General features: G+C 35.8%; 1 protein-coding gene across 2 annotated transcripts in view; it reads right to left on the bottom strand.

Annotated features, from left to right (window-relative positions):
- Nucleotides 1-19,896, bottom strand: part of rnls (renalase, FAD-dependent amine oxidase) — a 49,151-nt gene that overhangs the window by 26,801 nt on the left and 2,454 nt on the right. Inside the window, exons 2-4 of one of the 2 annotated variants that reach the window (XM_088916395.1) lie at nucleotides 19,403-19,508; nucleotides 16,179-16,324; nucleotides 14,491-14,652 (exon numbers count right to left, since the gene is read on the bottom strand). In XM_088916395.1, the coding sequence (XP_088772521.1) occupies nucleotides 14,491-14,652; nucleotides 16,179-16,324; nucleotides 19,403-19,508 (414 nt within the window). The remainder of the gene's footprint in view (nucleotides 1-14,490; nucleotides 14,653-16,178; nucleotides 16,325-19,402; nucleotides 19,509-19,896) is intronic. The other variant, XM_088916396.1, reaches the window with a different exon arrangement.

Here is a 19,896-nt window from a genome sequence, read left to right as displayed (position 1 = left end):
GGTGCCTCAAAATTTTAGATCTTTTTGACATTTACAATGGCACTTTGAGAACTCATGTTAGCACTTCTTAACTCTCTGCTTGAACTGAGCCATTGCGCTAGGCTAAATACTAAGCTTGAACACGTTAGGTTTAAAGGTTTATGGCACTGCTACAGGCTCTACTTCAGAAAATCAAAGAGAAGAGGTAGCAGCAAACTCCCCCTATGGAGGAGAAATCAAACCAAGTCAATGAAATCACAAACTTCAGGATGTTATTCTGGCATTCAGGGCACATAAGCTAAGAGGTATGTTTGTATAAAGCAGTGCCCTCGCTAAGACATTAGCCAGCTGGAATAACACTTGTAGTTGAAATAATTGCCATTACCATTACTGCTACAAGCTATGAGGCAATGTGAGACCCTCAGTCCCTTCCCATATTTTCGGGAAAGCCAAAAAAAGCTCCTAAATCTTGATGGAGCAAAGGGTTATGCAAAACGTCTCCTAAAAGCACAGCATATGCTGCAAATAAATCTATACTTTATGTTATCAGCTAGAAGTTAGAATATATTGGCTGAATTATGCAAAAAAATTGCTCAAGGGTAGCACATCATTCGATGTTAAAAAGTAATTTCAAGTCCTGAATGAATTTGCAAGGATTACTGCAAGTGCCAAGCATACACGATATACTTTTCACGTAACGTCTCTTGCTAAGAGCAGACTTAATATGCAAGGCTGTATTCAGTGTTTTAAAACCACTAAGATAATCTTCCCATATTACTTATAGAAAGACATTTGTTAAATTTACAAAAAAAAAATCACACTAGGGTATCAGTTCAGCAAAATGATGGCATACCTATTGTAATATAATATCCACGATTATGTATTTTAAATGAGCATGTAATATAGAGTATCAATGTAATGTAGTGATGCACTACAAATAATCCTGTACAAATTATACTTCGGAAAAATTAATCCTTCATCTGTGAAATGAGATGGGTTTTTTATTATTTGTGTATGTCATTTATATTCTATTCCCTTCAATTATCTTCATTTGTATGAAAGTATTGTTGTGTATCACTCATCTGCAAGGTGCTTCTTTCAGTTGGAGATTCATACACCACAACTAAACTTTGCACAGTTCCATCTGCTCATGTTCCCACTTTGGAGTTACTCTGTATAGGGTAAGGTATGTGGCAGTTTACCAATGTTTCCATTTTATTCCAGTATAAATCAAACTATGAAGCACGCTGGCTTTTAACAACATGCAATTAAAAAGTCTTAGACGATATAACATGGAGAGAGGTTCAAAACTATACACAATTAATTCTGATGATTCAAAATAAATGTGCTTTTTATTTGTGAATGTAGCTTTTATGCTTAGTCTGTTTATCTAATATATAAATATGAATTTAAAAAAATAGGACTTTGAAAGCACAGGGGAATGCTTACATTTCAGCCATTTGACCTCTGTGAAAGAACAGATGACTTATTTTTGCTTAGAACATCAGCTCTAGTATATTTTGAGCATATTTTCTTTTATTAGAAAATTTACCTTTAAACCTGTACTGTATACTTTGAAGTTCTGATGACTAACCACAGCACATGGTAATTAAGAAAAGTTAATTCTGGCAAGTTAGATTTTACAACCTGTACAGAAAGTACAAAAGAAAAAGACAGCTGAAGAACTGAAGAAACCATATCCTGACCACTACGGCACAAACTGAGTTTTCCCATGAAGGATGGAGTTCAGACATATAAATTGTTAAGTCTGAAAATTGAGAAAAACAGCTGAGAGAAAAATGGATAATTTCAGGTCAGCAGCATCAAGCTCACTACTATAAACGTTGAGTAAATCATACAGATATGAGAAATTTTAAAGAAACACAAAAGGCCATGCACTTAAAGGCAATATACATAACAGTAATAAAAAGGAAAGTAACCAAGATTACATGTTAAAATCAACAGTGAAAATACAGGTAATTAAAAGAGATGGAAGTGTTGACAGTATCAAAGACTCTAACAGATGTGGGTAGCAAATTCTACAGATATACACATGCCGCAATTTTGTGGGGCCAGGCCTTCTGCAGAGTAAAAAGTCCTCAAGTACTGTAGATCTTAAATTAAGAGCTAGGACTATACTCGAGCAATAATTCCCAGAGCTAAACTGGTACTTGACCATTCTATCTCTTATACATGAGGAGGAGAACCTTTTTTAGCAGATAGGAATTGGAGTTATGTTATATACAGTACTGATGCAGAGTATTTTTGTAAACACATGAGCCACAGGATATGCTGAAGCCTATTTAGTTCCCCAGCAAGTTAATCATTGCATAGTCAAACCACGATGAAACAAATGCACACATATTTCAGCATCAGACAGAGCAGGGGTTAACAGATATGTCTGGTTTACAGTGATTCTTTGGGACATGGTGTATTCATGCATATGCATGATGATGTACACTGTACATATATACTGTATATGCACAGCATAAACTGCATCACTGTAATTCCCATTTTCATTCCGGTGTGACAACAAGTTGTAAACACTGCCTGCACTGCAAGTCCATAGTTTATGAGCCAATACTATAACACTGGAAATTTCGCACAGCTCATATTTAGATTCTTTTACGAATGTCCTGGTATGTCTGAAACACATCATTAAACTAGACTTCAATCATAATTATGGGGAATGTGCCAGAAACGGGGTCCAAGTAATTTTCAAAGGTACAGTAGCTTAATACCACTGCATGTCGGATTTTTGCCTCATATTGTTTAATGAAATATTGCAGTGTTAACAGACTTACTGCCCACTTTACCTACAGAACTATAAAATATTGAATGCTATGCTACAGTAATTACAGGGCCCGTAAAACCACAATCAAATCTTTTAAAGTATACTTCTACAGTGACATCTCTCGAAAACACACCATTATTGCTTTAGAACCCACATCATGTCACTTCTTGTCTACAATACTACATAGACGTTACTGATGGATGACATGACATGTCAAACACTTTGAACCATTAAATAGCACAATCAATTAACTTCTAACTGCCAAATAAAAATGATGGGCTGAATAACCTCCTCTTGTTTGTAACCTTTTAGATGTTTGTACAGTATCATTCAGAAGAGGCAAATTGTTTGGGAATCACAAGATAGTACATTGAACGACACGTCGCAATACATATGTTTAACTTGAATACCGAAATTAGGAATTCGTGTTAAGAATTTCCAGAGAAGATTGTTTTATGTCATTTCTTCCCCAATGACAGCAAAAGAAGAAGTCCTTCAAAACTAAAGTCCTGTGGAAAAGTCATTTCTTCCCTGTTACAGTGCGGATTTCATGGTTTATACAGGACTCTGCTATTCTCTGTGTTGCCACATTACCAAGCTTTCAATACAGTTGTGCAGACCAGTGACAGCAAAGAGGTTTATCATCTGTATCAGGGTACTGAGCAATCACAGCGGGTGTGCTGTCATCATCTGGAGGGAGTCATTTATTTAAATTGAACCCTGGATTACACAGAATTTTTGCAAATGTTTCTAACATAAATGCTTAACTTACACATTCTGAAATAAAACCACATGCTGTTCATTTTAAAATAATGTCGGTGGATCCCCCCCTCCATCTACATTACAAAAATGAATGCATGGGTAGTGAAAGGAGATACCAAATAGAAACAGCCCCAGAGCATGATTAACCTTCTTTGAGACCAAGAAGATCTCGCATAACGCAATATTAAAGGTCTCTCCTCTGGCAAAAAAAATAGTTGAACACTGTCTTATGAAAGTTCAGCTTGTCTGTTTTCATTACCTCATTAGAAAAAAAAGACATATTTTCAGCAGACCCTGTCTAGACACACAGAACTCCTGAGTGGATGCCCATTTAAAGAGCAGCACCCTCCGATATAGAGAAATGAAAAGAAAAGCTTGAAAAATGAATCAGATGGTCAGCACAGAATTAGTAATTACATCATGCATGACTCAAACTCAAAAGCATCAGCCCATGCTATGACTTTTGAAGTGAGAACAGGAAAATACAATTCTCTAAGAAGAAACAGATAACCTACTGTATACAGTAGTGCAAACTAAAACTGTCAGGAGATCTCTACAAACACAAATACGGACATGCATAATTATATATATTTATAGCGTACACTGCGTGTTACATACAGCAACATACGTTTTCATGGTTCAGCAAGTCTATACCACAGAAAGGAGTATATGGAAAAAGCATTTTATTGGTTTAATTTTAATATATCATTCAGCACTGTTATATTACTGTAGATATAAATCATAAAAGAAGTGCTGCTTTAGGTTTTCCAGTTTGAGACTCAACTTGAACATGTAAAACTAGATCACTGCAAAAAAGGATCAACACCCAACAAGGCAAAGTGCCCACCAAAATGTAAGTTAGTAATTTAATTAGAAAAGGGGAATGATGCCTCACAGGCTCAGCGTGCTTTTGCAGGCCTTGCCAGAAAAAAATACTAGCTAATAATGATGGAATGGAAAAAATAATTGTGTGCAGAACTGCTGGGCATATCTAAGTCACTGTAGTGAGAGGAAGCCCTCTAACTGAGGTTTGAGTTCAGCATTGGTGCAATGTTCAACTGGGAACTCCACTCCTTTCAAAGGCCACATTTACACATTTGGCACTGTAATTATGTAAAGGAAGTTGAGGAGAGCAAAAAAGACCCAAAAGGCAATATGCAATGCTTTCACAGTTTCATTCCCGCACACTATAATATTTCAAAATGGAAACAAAATTTAACATATGATGTTAGCATGAATTAGTCAAAATGGATTTTAACACATATTTGTAGAAGTAATCTGATATATATAATACATCTCAAAGATAAAAGTCAACCTAAAAAGAGTTGCATTTTATGATTTTGAAGATCCTAAAATAAACCTCTCAAGTAACTGAGGTGATTTGGTTTTGTAAAGTAAATTACTGGAGGAAAATCATAGAATTTAGAGATCATTTAGCCCAGATGTCAGCTGTGGGTGAATTTTCCTACTTTTTTGAGAAAAGTATAATGGCAAGAATTTGTTAAACATCTCATGAATGGCAGACAAGAGAACCTCAGTTAATGATTCATACTGTGATGGAAGTTATAATTCCTTGAAAGAAATAGTTCAGGCTGAGGAACTGAAGGAATCAAAGATATATGATTAATTTGCTTACTGGATTATACTGTAAAAACTGTGCTCACTGAATTAGAACTTACAGTACTACCAGTCACAATGATGACTGGATGATTTCTAATATATTATTTTGAAATCTAAAAAAAAAAGAAAAATAGTACATATTTAATGGTTTCATTGATTCATATGACTTAAATTTCTAACTCATAGCTTCACTAATACTAAATCATTCCTACCGATACCTTTACTCTAAATAGAAATTCAGGTACTTTAGCAAATAAAACAAATATTCAATGGGACTCTGCATACAGTAAAAAAAACACATTCAGTTCATATCATGTGCAGATTTTATGAATCTTGAAACAAACTAATGAATGTTTTGAAGCTCTACATAGTTTATACTACTCTGCTACTCAAAGAAGTCAAAGGGAACTCATAATAATGATTGGCTTTTTTTAAAAAACGGTAGTAAAATGTATACATTTTGAAAACCATCTGTAAACGGTACACATTTCATTTTAGGTTCATGAACATCCTGAACCATACAAAGACATTTCTGTAGAAAAGAGTTTTGAAGAAGGTTATTTAACGCAAAAGGTCAGCTTCCTCTTTTATTTTTTTTTTCCAAAAGCAGAAATGACTCCTTTTAAGCTTTTGCATTGCCTGCCAAAATGGAAGTGAATTTGTATCAGATTCTAATTTTAAAATGCACTTATTCAGCTCTTCTACATTGTTAGAAGACCAGGCTAGCCACCTGTTTGCAATTATGTGCTGTCATGTGGGAATAAAGATAGTGCAATTTCTTTTCGCAAGTTTCAGAATGCTTAAAATGAAACATATAAGGCTAAATTATTGAAAAAAATGTGACAAGCATTAATTTGAATAATGTTTCTTTGGCTTAATATTAAATTAATATGGATTACCACCTACTGTATATTTAGTGCAGGACAAATTACAGTGAATAACATGGTTGCAGGAAAGGACTCCTACCAACAGTTGATGCTATGGACCACTTGACCACTGAAAAGAGCTCCTAACCTCTTATGTGATTTTGTATATGGGGTTTGAAGGAATTAGCCAGTTCTCACAAAACTATAACATTCATGGTTCTCCTGTTGATTTTGGCAGCCAGCTGCAGTTGTCAATGAAAACAGACGTTTGGCCAGAGTTAAAAAATGAAATTTTGCAATATGATGAAAAACATCCAAAAATTAAAGGGATGTCGCTTTCCAAGAAATGAAAAAGATCTGTCAGGCTATTGGCTATTAAGAATGTGTTAACTTTTTGGCATTGTGGCTGGCAGCTGCTTCACGAGAAAGGATACCACTCCTCTGAAATGCTGCTCCAAGACCCTAATGAAACTGCAGGCCTAAACCGTTCAAACAAACAACAGGAATTAAGGAAGCGCTAGCGATTTACAGCACAGATATCACAGCTGATAAACTTTTGCATTGAGGCCATTCGTCTTTTTCAAATATTACCAGCTCACATTTTGTTCCGATTTTCCCTGCATGAATAAAAGCACAACAGCATTCTTATGATGAGTCATTATGCAGTATATCTTTTTATTACTCACTTGATCAGGATTATAATCCCAGTCATATTTTACATGCTGAACTACGAGACAGAAAACGAAAAACATTCACAAAAACTTGATTTCTTGAGAAAAATAAAGCATTTGAATATCTTATTATGGGTTTTCCCGATTTACCCAAATATGCAAAAACTGGTCTAAAAAGTAGGAACTTGTCCTATTTTCTGTCATTTACATTGAATTTTTACACAAATTAATTTTATGATTTCTGTGTTTTGCAACAAAATAGTTAGGTTTGGTCAGAACTTCAAAAACACACACTTTCAATTATATTACCACTGTTCAATGAGAGACCAAATGGAATAGTTCACTGAAATTAAATTGAGCGTATTTGATTCTCCAAGCAATACTTTAAAGATCATAAATGTGTACGAAATAACAGGAGATGATCTCTAAACTTACAACGGTTGCAGGTCAACAGTACCTTCTGCAATGACATCTGCAATGACCAGACACATTTTCTTTCCCATGATAATGTACTGATATGATGTTAACCAGAACGCGTTAGCAATTCTTTTTCCACAGGTATCCTATAAGGAATGAGAAGGCATTTACAGAAAACCATTAGTTTAGATATGCTTGGTTATAGTACTTTGGAGATTTTGGTCATATTCCTAAAGCAACAGTAAGTTCATAAAAAACAGATAAGCTTAACAATGCACAGATATGACACTTACATGCCATATGCTTCAATTATCTCAGAAAAATCAGAAAGAGGTACAGTGCTCTTAGCAAAATGTTCATTTTTCTAAACATGTGGTATCCATATAAATTAAGAAGCTCCATCTTCTTTTTGTGTTGATTTTGGCAGAAGCAAACTTAAATTTAACTAATGATATATCAAGAAAACAGATCCGCTTTCAAGTTAATTTTTTTAATGCTCACTGGATCCACAATCTTGGACTGAATAATCCTGAACTTATCCAATACAATTAAATAACTCTATAATTAGATTTGAAATAGGAAAGTTAGCAGCCTCTGTGACTACACTCCATTTCTTCAGCTCTAGCTGGGTCTAATCACGGATATAGACTAAAAACAGAATATGAATTTTGGTAATATTACAATTTAACGAAGTCATTGAAAACTAGGAAAAACTGCTTTTTCATTCTGCATTATGAAACAGTTACAGCACCTGCTGCACACTTCTGAGAATTCATAATTACATCAACCAGAAACACATATTCCATAAAAAATGCTGAAACTCCTAGGTCTGGGAGGAGTATGTTTAACTTTACAACTTCAGACACTCAAAATTTGACAAAACCTAGTTTGAATTTAAATCTTACACAATCAAAAGGCATTATTCCATAACTTTAAAGAAAAGTTACACAAAACAACACAAATCTTAAAGTTACCTTAGACACATGATACAACTGTGGGAATTTCAAACACATTTTGATGTTTTTTCTTTTACTTAAGATTATTAAAATATTAAATTTAATTTCAAACCTTACTACAGGTAAAATGAAAACATCATAGCAAGTTAATTTTATAGAGAATATCTCCCAGATTGTAATGAAATTAAAATATTTTGCATTTGCCTTTGGCAGCTATGACAATATCCTTATCTGCCTTTTCTTTTTCATAAGTCTACAAGCCAACGGGTGACTGCTAATACAGTCAATTATGTACTGATTAATTCCTGCAGTGATAACTATTAATGTTTAAAATAAATATCACTGAAGACTGATGCTACAAAGCTGCTGGAGCCTCATTTTAGAGCATTCAGTCACTCATGAAACATCCATCCAGCTTCTAACTGCTTTATCAAATACAAGGTTGTGTGGGAGCCAGGGCCGGTCCCGACAAGCAATGGGTGCAAAGCAGGACAGGCACTGGTCGTGATGCCAGCCCATCGCTGGGCGCACACAGACACAACCATGCACACAATCATACCAGGGACAATTTTCCCAGAAGCCAATAATAATAACAACCTAAAAGTAGGAATTTGTACTACAGAAGGAAAGCAGAGCACCAAGAGGAAACCCACACAAACACGCAGGTACATTCAAACACCACACAGATAGTGCCCCAGATCCAGATCACGGGATTGAATCCAGGGCCCCAGAGCTCCAAGATTGCAATGCTACGTGCTGGGCCACCACGCCACCCAGTCATGACACAGCTAAGGAAGTTAAAATGGAGGTAGAGCCGTCAACAAGCTTAATAACCTGAGAAGGGTTACCCATAAGAAGAGACGATTCGGCGCACCAAGAGTAAGTGACGATGTACTGTACTAAGAGGTGAATTAATCCAAGTACCTCATCCAGCCATTTCTTTAAAGACGCCAGGGTTTCAGCTTCATCAACATGACTGGGTAGTTTGTTCCATACTCCCATAACTAAGAAGATACTGCACAGGTTTTTAAAAGATGCTTCTATAGCGCAGGGAGCTTCCAGTATGTACGCAACAACCATCTAATTCCTTATTTTTCAAATGAGGGGATATCTGTTCTGCACACAGTATTATCATTTCATTTTCTCAAGAGAAAAATGCCTTAGATAGCTTCCTCTCATTCTAGTATTCACGTCTAGTTTTCCTTTAAAACCAGCAATATTTTTCATCATGACAAAGATTACAAATGAGAGGTGACCATTCGGCTCATCCAGCCTGTTTGGTAGTTAGTAGTTAATTGAGTTTCTTCTGGTTTGCTTTTTTACTACAATACATCAGAAACCATAAACTGCCATGCAATCAAGTGTTAAATAAGTACATTAAGGTTGAAATAAGTTAACCCTACTAATTAATCACACAACCAGGACTATCTTTAAGCAAAATCTAACACTGCTGTATATAAGTATATCTGAGTTATCCTCCTGTGGAAGTTATGAGAACAGACATAGCCTACTCTTCTAAGAATCACTGTACTACAAAGAATGGGAAATTTAAGATGCTTGGAAAAACATTCTAATCCCCATGGAGATTCTTTCAAGGAAGTTCTGAAAGTTTGGCCAAAAACATATTATAAAAAATCTTCAGAGGGCTGATAAAATCCACATTCATTCCATTTGGCATGATTAGGCAAACAAAGAGATATAAGAAAGGTTAAAACAATTCGTACACTGTCTGATAGAACAACACATATAAAACTATGGTTTTTACCTAATTAAATGCATTACAATAAATAAGTAGTTACTGTATAGAAATACACATCACTTTCCATAAAGTAAAACAAAAAGAACATCATTCATATCTATTCTCAAGCAATATTGATATTATTGCATTTTTCCTGGCATCATCTGAGCTTTTCCCTACAAAGTAATACACAAATGCATAACTGTGAAAGGACACAGAATCCTCGGTAGCTGACAGATCCAGAAGTTGCAGGAATGCTGTCAGCTGAATTTAGCTACACCCACACTGACACATTATCGATATGGCTTAAAACAAAATGTCACTGGATAAAAAGGAGGGTAATTTTATTTTGAAACAAACAACCAGTAATTGTAAAAGACCTCTCTCTTGAAATCCACATTTTCTTTTCCAATAGTAAGTCTGCATTTCAAAGGTCCATTCTAAAGAGGTCCAATTCCCCAAGGCCTGTCATCACCAATCCCACTGTCAAAGAAATTAAGGATTTCCGGATCCAGAAAAGTTGATTAGTCTCCACACTCAACAATACTGGGCATAAAGTATTAAAAAGACATGACATGAGGTTGGAACATGGTGGAGCAAGAAGCTAAGTCATCTCTAGTCTTGAAACATTAGCCAACAATCAAGCTGGAAAACCTTTTCCTTATTACAGAGGCCCAACAATATTAAAGCACCACAAATCCAATAATTCTATTCTGGAAAAGAGCACTGCAAATGCACTCTCCAAAGAAATGCTGAAGTGTTTTTTAATCACAATCAAGGCAAGCAGAAAGAACAGAAAAAAACCAAAACCGATCATAGTGTAGAAAATTATAATAGAAATTGCATGAAGTTGCAGAAAAACTTATTTTGAAGAGCAAATACAGATATTAGCCAGCAAATGTTTTGTTTCAAAGAATAGAATTTACTTTTCAATAAGCATTTGCATGTGATGACTATTTAATAACAAAACTAGAACCTGTTGAATGTTATTTTAAACCAATAGAAAAGTCTGCAATTGGAATTACTCCCTCCTGTGTTTTTAGAAAAGAGTTAATCCTTCAACAAAATATATAAACACATTGCAGGAGTCCAACCATAACTGCCATAACATAAGGTACCAAACTTTTTTTTTTAATTAAAAAATGACTTAGAAACATGATATGCGTACTTACACTATTCCCTATATTCTTTAAGTTTTGTGTAGATAGAGTTGATCACCAGTGTAATGTTATTTTTAAGAACTGCTGGAAATGACTAATGTACCCTTATATTAACAGCTGAACTCCTAATTTGGCTGAAAAAACATAAAATATATTAAAATAATACAACCTAAGAAAAAAAATAAAAGATCACACTTTCATTGTGTAATCACCCATCTGTGTACTAGTCTTGTCTTGGCATGTCATGAATACTATATACAGCTTATCTTATAAATCAGTGTGGAAAAAAAATGTACAGACAAGGTTCATTGTGCCCTTTCCTGAATTTTGAAGAACTCTGATAAAAGAGGAAGTGTGAAGCATGCAATTTTTGTGCAGCTTGATTCTGAAATTATTTCCAGATTGCAGCCTCTTGCATGTACACTTTGCACAATGTAATGCCTGACTGCTGCCACCTACTGCTGGTACAACTGTACTGCACACCTATGTCAGCGCTTCCTTCTTGGCCCAAGAACACTTCCTTTGATCTCTGACACTTCCAGAGCCACAGGCTGCATAACTCTTTCTAAGCCACATTGCTTTTAGACAACACTTTTTAAATGAACACTAGAAAACTCACATTCATCAGAACAACTGAATATTTCTAAATTGATTTTTCTAAAATTAAAGGAAATGAAAACATTAAGCACTCCTCCGTTTGTTTTGGCCACTCCAAGTGTCTTGTGAAAACAACAAAATCAGGAAACTGGAGCTATACGAAACAAAGCCCATGTTTCATGTTTTTTAAGGATTAAGTCTACATCAAGTTGGTTAAAATTCAGAACTGATCCTAAAATAATCCAACCATGTGTCTTATTTTGTCACCATCTCAGCTGTTTGTTCTGTATTCCTGAGATGAATACAATTTAGTGTATATTCAGTAGAAGAGCACAGTATAGTTGGCCTCAGGTATACACTGGAACCCTAGTTTGAGCCAACACAAATATGGAGCCATGCCTAAACTAAAACCTTTGCTTGCACAGCCCTCCCCAATACTTTAAAGGGCGACTTTGAAACACTGAAAATGTATATTTCACCTGTTTCTACAGATAACATGACCCTAATCTGCAGACAAACATTAACGCTATATGCTTTATTGTTTGTCAAGTGCTGCATGTGTAGCTACAGGACATTGCTGAGCTTGCTTACCACCACTCCTGTGGCTTTAAGCAAGTTTCAATTAAAAACGAGTAAGCATATCCTTTATTCTTCAGGCGCATCATGTGATTAACACATCTTACGATGTAGCCAAAGTAATGAAGTACAGGCTTCAGACTGTGTCCCATAATCCAACACAGAAACAATAAAGAAAGCTCTAAGGCGGGGGTTTTAATCTCAGTTGCCTGAGGGGCAAATTTCTTCTCTCTTTTGTTGGATCCTGAGTAGTCAATCAATTAACATGGAAAGTTTCTTATTTAGACATATATAGGATTTATGATAATTTCTCAAAACATTAATCTAATGGCAGATAGAGTTATCTATAAACACCCCAGAGTTTGGTTAGAAGTAGAGGCATATTTAGGTCAATAATCAGGTCTACAATGTAAGTTAAACTAGAAGACACTAAGACACTAGGCCTTTCAGAAACTGCAGATCTGAGACCACTGCCATAAAGGTTGAAGAAAAACTACTGGAAAATAACCCTTGCCTATTATGGAATTCTAACTTTTTTGGAAAAAAGCATAAATGCTGGATAACTGGAGGTCACTGGACGGTGTCCAAGTCTGTGGCACACATCCACTTTGGTCAGGAGTTTCTAGTGGCCAGGCTGTGGTGCAGCAGGTCATAAGGTCCCTGACTCACCATGAAAGTGACTTACTGGTCACCTGCAAGGCGTGTGTCTGCCCTCTGGCTGACACCTGACATTGTGTAATAAAAAACTGAAAACCAGTCCAACTGGCAGTCTCCAGCAGGTTTACACAGCGCACAGCAAAGGCAACACACCTTGAACACTACATCAGCAAATACGTTATACTGTAAAATAAAAAATAATTTTAGCATGGAACTGGTAAGTATTGGCACAGCTTAAATGAACCATAATAAAATCAGTTAGGTTAAAAAATAGATCAATCGCAAAATGACCATGCAGGTTGAAAATTGACAAAGGACATGAGGGTGGCAACATAAAAGACAAATTAAAAAACAAAAAAATCTGCCTTCATATAACAAAGCATTGCCAAAGGTAGCATTTTTGGTATTAAGATCTTCTTAGATCTTATATTACAACATATATACTATTTTTAATTGGAAAAACATTACCAGTCCTTAGTAAGTGATTTGTACAGTAGTATTACTCACAAAAGCAAAGGTATATTCAGAAAGAAATAAGAAAATAATAAAACAGCCGCCCACATTTGTGGTCACAATAAAGATGCCAGTTTAGCATCAAAATAGTTTAATCTTATTGATGGTCAAATGTTTTAAAAAACTCTTTTTGTGTTACTTTTAAAATGCAGTCCATCATGTACAACAGTGGCACATCAGTTCATCTCTGATTTATTCATAAACCTGTGCCTCTAGGAGCCCTAGGTGTAGTGAGCTACATTATTAAGGATTTCTGACACACGGCAAATGTGTGCTGTTGCAAATTGAGAAACACATCCTGGGCTGCTGCTTAAATATTCTTACGCTGTAAATGTTGAAGCCCACATTACAATGGCATATTTCTAAGCAGTCCTGTTCTAAGTTCTGAGCATCATTCACAGAACAAAAAGTCCACAAAAAGCTTAATTCCCTGTCCATCAGTACCAGGTTTAAAAAGTGAAGTATTACAGAGACAGAATTTTCAATATGCTAATTTCTACACAAATTCTGTACACCCTAGGGGTTTCGGTCATTACACTTAGATTTCTAGACTTGATCTTTAGTACTAGCATTTTACCATGAAAAAAGTGAAGTCTCATATTTCACTAAGAGAATACCAACAGGGTGCTCAGAACAGGATGCTGGAATTAACTAGACGGCCGGGGACCAATTGAACTTCTAGCTCATTCCCTCTCCGGACATCATAGCATTCCCTTTGGCTATAGCATAAAAACTCAGCAATGTACCATACCGTGCTGCATGGACACACAGAGTGAAATGAAATCCACATAAGAAAGGATTTACCGGCATCTCATCAATCTTTTTCTGAAAAATATGTAAGAGTAATGTAAAGTAAAATGGCTAAATGCTCCTGACGGCCTGATAAGCGGGGAGATTCAATTACGAGGAAAAATGTATTCTTTAATAAAGACTCCTGGGAAGTTACATTAACTATGTAAATTATAACCTAAAATAACTTTTTGCTTTTTTGCAAAAATCATATCTAATTCCTAAAATCTACTGTAGGTGACCTTATCCACAACAGCATGGGCTAACAGTTTACAGACACTTTACTGAAAGGCTACGAACTGGAAAACAGAGCGCTGAAAAAGCACCAGTTCTTACTGGGCCCTGCAGTAAGGGCCGTGCTCTTGCTCCAGATCGTGTACCGGAGAGGTACTCACATGAGTCGATGTCGCCCTGCAGCTGAAGGATCTGGGGCACAGGCATGGTCAGGACTACGGCGTCAAACTGCTCCGCCCCCCCGGCTTTCCTCCACACCTCCCACTTTCCTCCTTTCAGAAGGATCTGGGTAACATGGTGGTTGAAAAACACCTCAGCTCCTGCTTAGGTTCAGAACAGCACGGTTGGCATTGGAAGAAAGACAAAGAGAGAAGGCAAGGGAGGGTCAACAGAATTTTATTGTGCACTGCCAGGCATCAAGTCAAGAGTGGGATTACTGTGTATGCAACCCAGACACCCTTCACCCTTTTCTTCAGTAATGCAACAAGGGAGGTATGGGAAAATTGTATTTTTAGGAAGCTGGGTTTGCCTGTTAACATAAAGACATGACATAACGGCTGAATAGAATTAGGAAACTGCGAACACGTATTAAAGTTTACTTTTTATATACTACATTGCCATTTAATGTGAGCTGCAAACGGAAACAAGTCAATCTTTACATAAACATAAAGGGGACCCCTTTATAAATTAGCATTACTTAGGCCCAAAGGCTTCCATGGAACTTCTATAGAGAGGAATGGTAAGGAAAATATGTTCTTGGATTTTATTTAAAGGAATACTTAGGGGTATGAATATATGTGACCCTTGTAAATTCTGGACTTTACTTCTGACAATTCTGACTTTGTCTTGTGCCATGCTATTAGGAGTATATTTTTTAAGCAAAGCACATTAACCAACTTGTAAATCTTTCTGTTAAATTCTATTCTTTGCTCCCATTTCATCACGAGTTAGATTAAATCTAGAGGGGGCTGTAAGGGAATTAGTCTCTTTTCTCATTCTGCTTCATTTATAAGACACGCCACAGGGTTTCATTTTTATTTAAATGATACAGCCTAGCTCAGTATATCTTGAGTTTTAATTATGCTTTCAAAATTGGGGTTTTCATAACGTCTTTGTGATCTCTACAAAAACTCTTGGCATTACATAAACCGTCTGTGACCTCCTTCTGTCAAATTACTCTCTCTCGAGGAAATCAGAAGTAAAATACCAAAGACAGGAATCTTGGATGAGGAAACATACAATTATATATTTTAGATGAGTTGCACTTAACAGTTTTGCAGCCACATGTTATTTAACTTTCAGGAAATAAGATGGCAACTGTTGCTGCTTCTTCAGTATATTCAGTATCAATGGTGCACTGAAACAAAATCTGAAGTTAATCACACTTTCCAATAGGTTCAAGAACAGAAGGGAGTTCAGTATAGTGCCTCTTAACTGTTTTGGGTAGCCAACAGAAAAAATAGTACATATTTAAATGATATTTCAATTGAACATAACAGGTCACCAGTCAATCTTTAGTTTGATGAGGCCTGGTACACCATGTTTTCCATTACACCTCCCACTCCCTTTAAAAAGCATGGAAAATACGATTAATTCTTTGGTGTGGATGACACTTTAAATGCCTGTGCAACGAAGTGGACCACCACACACATCCTGCCATTTAAAAATGCAGTATATGTGAGTGGGAAAGTGTGTTTATTAGTGACATGAAAGAGGAAGCATGCATGAATTAATCTCAATCTGGTCCCTTTGCAATGCAACAAACAGCTATTAGCTGAGAAAACGAAACGGGAAGAACTTCAGCTTATTTCAGTCAGAAGCACATCAAATAGAGCAGCATTCAGGCTACCTGACTCTCTGAGGTAATGCTTGACAATGGATGAGACTCCCTGTGGGGTCACGAAATTGCGTATTCCTTCCTCCTTAATTGACATCCCTTCCACTGGGGCAGTGAGAGGCTTTAAAATGCAGCATGCCAGCAGCTCTTCATAGAAGCTGGAAATCAAAGGGAATTTTTATATAAAAAAACTTGTCGATGGTTTCTTAACCTTTAGAATAAAGCACTTGTAAAGCTTGCCACTTTGAAAAGCACTCAGCTCTCCTAAAAGAAAACTGAGCTGTTACTGAAGTCTTGGTGTGCCTTGGATCACTGTTTTTCTTGTTTTACAGAGTGTAATGTATTTTTCAAAGTGCTCTTTTCTCTTTGAATTTCAGAAAGCATAAAGTGTCCGCAAAAGAAAAAAAACACTCTTGGAGTTGTGAACAAAGAGACGGGTTCACACAGCTGCGTTGTGAGCTGGCTTGGATTTTGCTCATGAGCAGATAATCACTAATAATCACAAAAGTGCATAAATTATGGTCTGCTGTTTGAGATTTCATAAATTTTTAATCAGAAATAGAAAGCAGAATAAAAAATCATCATGAGAGAAACAATAACAAAAAAATCATGCTTAAAACATAATGGATTACTTTTATAAGAACTGTAATTCTGGTAACTTACTGTATTCCCATTAGTATCTTTAAAAAAAAGATAAAAGTACCTCCTATAGTTTCTCATTTAGAATATTGGTAACAAAGAGTCATTCACATTTAATAAAAAAGGTGACAATGATTTCAACCATGTATTAGTTGTGTATGAACAACCTATTAATGTTATTGATGGTGTAAAACTGTAAATAACAGTTATAAAACATTAGATGCTCCTACTCCTAAGCTTTGGGAAGGTGAAGTCGGCCTTGATACTTCCATTCCAGACTATTACATCACTTTGAACCTTCAGATAAAATTATTACTGAATCAATCCCTAATTACTTAATTGGCATAGGTGATAAAGATCACTTTGATAATTAAGGATTAGCTGCAACAGGCTTGCATGAAAATGAAAGAGGGAATGAAAGAGTTGAGGTTGATTACCCCTAAAACATTTATAAATGGCATGTGGCACTTTTAAAATAAAGTAAATATAAAGAAATTGTTTCTGTGGTCACAATCTGAAAAGAGCAACAAGACTTTCCAGGGCTTAAAGGAATATTTGCTCTGATAGGGTAAAAGATCTTAATCTTTTCACTCTTGAATAAGGATGATGATGAGGGTTGATTAAAGTGTTCAAAACTCTGAAAGGCCTGACAAAGTCAACCTGGTGGACCTCTTTAAAATCAATAGTGAAAAACAAGAACCAGAAGATGAAAGTGGAAACAAAAGGGTAGTCCCCTTAAGACTAAGACAATTGGTTGTATGGCTCCTAAACAAAAATCAGCTGAGATCCTCAAATCATTTACCTACTAGCAACCTATTGGGCTAGATGGAAAAACCTTTCATATCTTCTATGTTCTTAATCCTGTTAATTTAAATCGCCACAAATTTACCTGTGCAAAACAAAAAAAACAGTAATCCAGAAAGAACAGATCTGAATTTATTAAATTCAACTTAAAAATGTATGGAAAAACTATTACCTCATGGAATGCAAATCTGCAAATTCCAAAATACAGAATAATATAACCTATTGCAAACCTGAAGCTTGAAGGCTTGTTAAAATTAACTACATTTCAGGGTGTGTTTAGCTCTGTATGGCTGGCAGAGGTGATTATGAACTCAGACTTGGACCAAGCTCCAAGTTCAGAGAAAGAACTTCCAAAACTGATTTTCCAGTTGACTGTGCCCATGACTTTCCAGCAACATACTTGTGACATGGACGGCACATTGAATACATTTTAAATTAGAATACCTTGTATGGTTTGATATAAAGTGACATATACTCATTTGCTAAGCAATTTAGGAGAGTGTTATAAAAACAGTATAACTTCTGAATTCCCTGTGTTCAGGAAAAATACAAAGCATTAAAGTGCACCTTGGACCACTTTATTAAAAAGAATAGTTTTTTAAGTCTTTTTGAAGAATGAGATCATATGCATGTGACTTAACGATATTAAAATCTTATGCGCAATATGGGTACTTGTAAAATGAGTAATTCATTGGATCCTTTATTACCATAGATATCAGCATAAACTATCTTTGGTAATTCACTGTGAGCAGGTATTCTTGCCAAGTTATTTCTGTTTTTGTGGAAATGAATTGCACATAACAGAATCTTTCAGAATAGAAATCATGCAGTACTTGGCAGTGTTCACACAGAGTACATTTTCTAAACCTGAAATGAGAAAAACTCCAACATGGGGATTGCTCCTTAATAGACAACATGCTAATCTAGTTAAAAAACATAATCAAAAGAAAGACAGACTGTCATTACAACCCTTACATTTTCAACTTTATTCCATTAGTGAAATAGTAAGCTTTTGTTTAAAGAAGCTCGTGGAGTTTTTATGAAAGACCCTTTTGCTCAAACACAATCCATATGACTTGAATTCTTCACAGACTGGGTAGACAAGAGAGTGAAATTAATTAAAGAGCGTTTAACAAAATAGCTAAGAGGTTCTTCATGGGCAAAACAAATTATAAATAAATATAGAGCTAAACCGTATTTATGTAAAGAGGTTTTTTTTTAGTTTTTTAAAAAAAAACATGCTTCAATGTAATTTGCTTCAGATGGTTCTAAAGTATACAAACCCCTGATGTCTGATAACTGGAGTACTTGTTTATCAGTCTTCAGATTTGATCAGACTAATAAACGTTTATATAGCTTTTGCAGGATTAATATCACAGCTGAAGGTTATGAAGCATTTGAAGAGTGAGGGCAAAATGTGACTGATTTGAATTAATTAAATGCCAGGATGATGCCATTGAAACTGCATCCTGATTTTAACCAGATAGACGATTTAAAATAAGTTTTGACTTGATTTTTAAAAGTTTACTTTAATAGCTGTAACTCATTTTCTGTTGTGATTATTTGCTCCAAGTGAGTCTTTGAGTTCCAGAATAACAATGGAATCTCTTTAGCCACCAGACTGTCAGCTAAATGGAATTCAAAGCAATTTATTTTCTACAGCTATAAGCCAGATGATGGACTGAACCAAGTGACAGCATAACATATAAATTAAATGCAATAAAAAGATTAAAAGTCACAAATAAAAGCAGTCTTTTGGACTGTTTCATAAAACCTTCATGTTAAATAATTACCTTTGATGCTTCTGAGCGTAGTATGTTGTTGCAGTTATATACTGTGCTCCCAGGTCAGCTGTGCATGTGCCATCATTAGTGATTCTACTCGTTGACATTCTTCCACCTGAAACATAGTGACAAAGTCTCTTCTCATCTGCCCTAACAGGTAAGCAACAGTTTTGATCATGAGTGGGATGTGGGAACAGCACCCTTTAAAACAAATCCTTACAGCGATAAATTGACCCTTACAAGAGAAGACACGTTCCATCACAAGCTAAGCAGCAGTGAGAAAAGGCAAAATGCATTTTTCAAGATGGAATGGTTCATTGGAGTGAGGCTCATCCCAGCTCCTGTTCCACCGAGCAGTGCGTGTAAGATTCTTTTCCTGTTGATGGGATGCTAGTTCCTCACAGGATAACCACTCCATGGAAATGCCAGTACTGTACCTAACTATATAGAACTGTCATCAGTGAAGAAACCAGTGTTTGCTCAAGGATTCAATAGAAGTGCTT

Source organism: Atractosteus spatula, chromosome 5 (assembly GCF_055471065.1).
Source record: "Atractosteus spatula isolate fAtrSpa1 chromosome 5, fAtrSpa1.hap1, whole genome shotgun sequence".
In the NCBI taxonomy this organism is placed as follows: domain Eukaryota; kingdom Metazoa; phylum Chordata; class Actinopteri; order Semionotiformes; family Lepisosteidae; genus Atractosteus; species Atractosteus spatula.
Note: the sequence above shows the minus strand (reverse complement) of the source record. Positions and strands in the feature narration are given on the sequence as shown.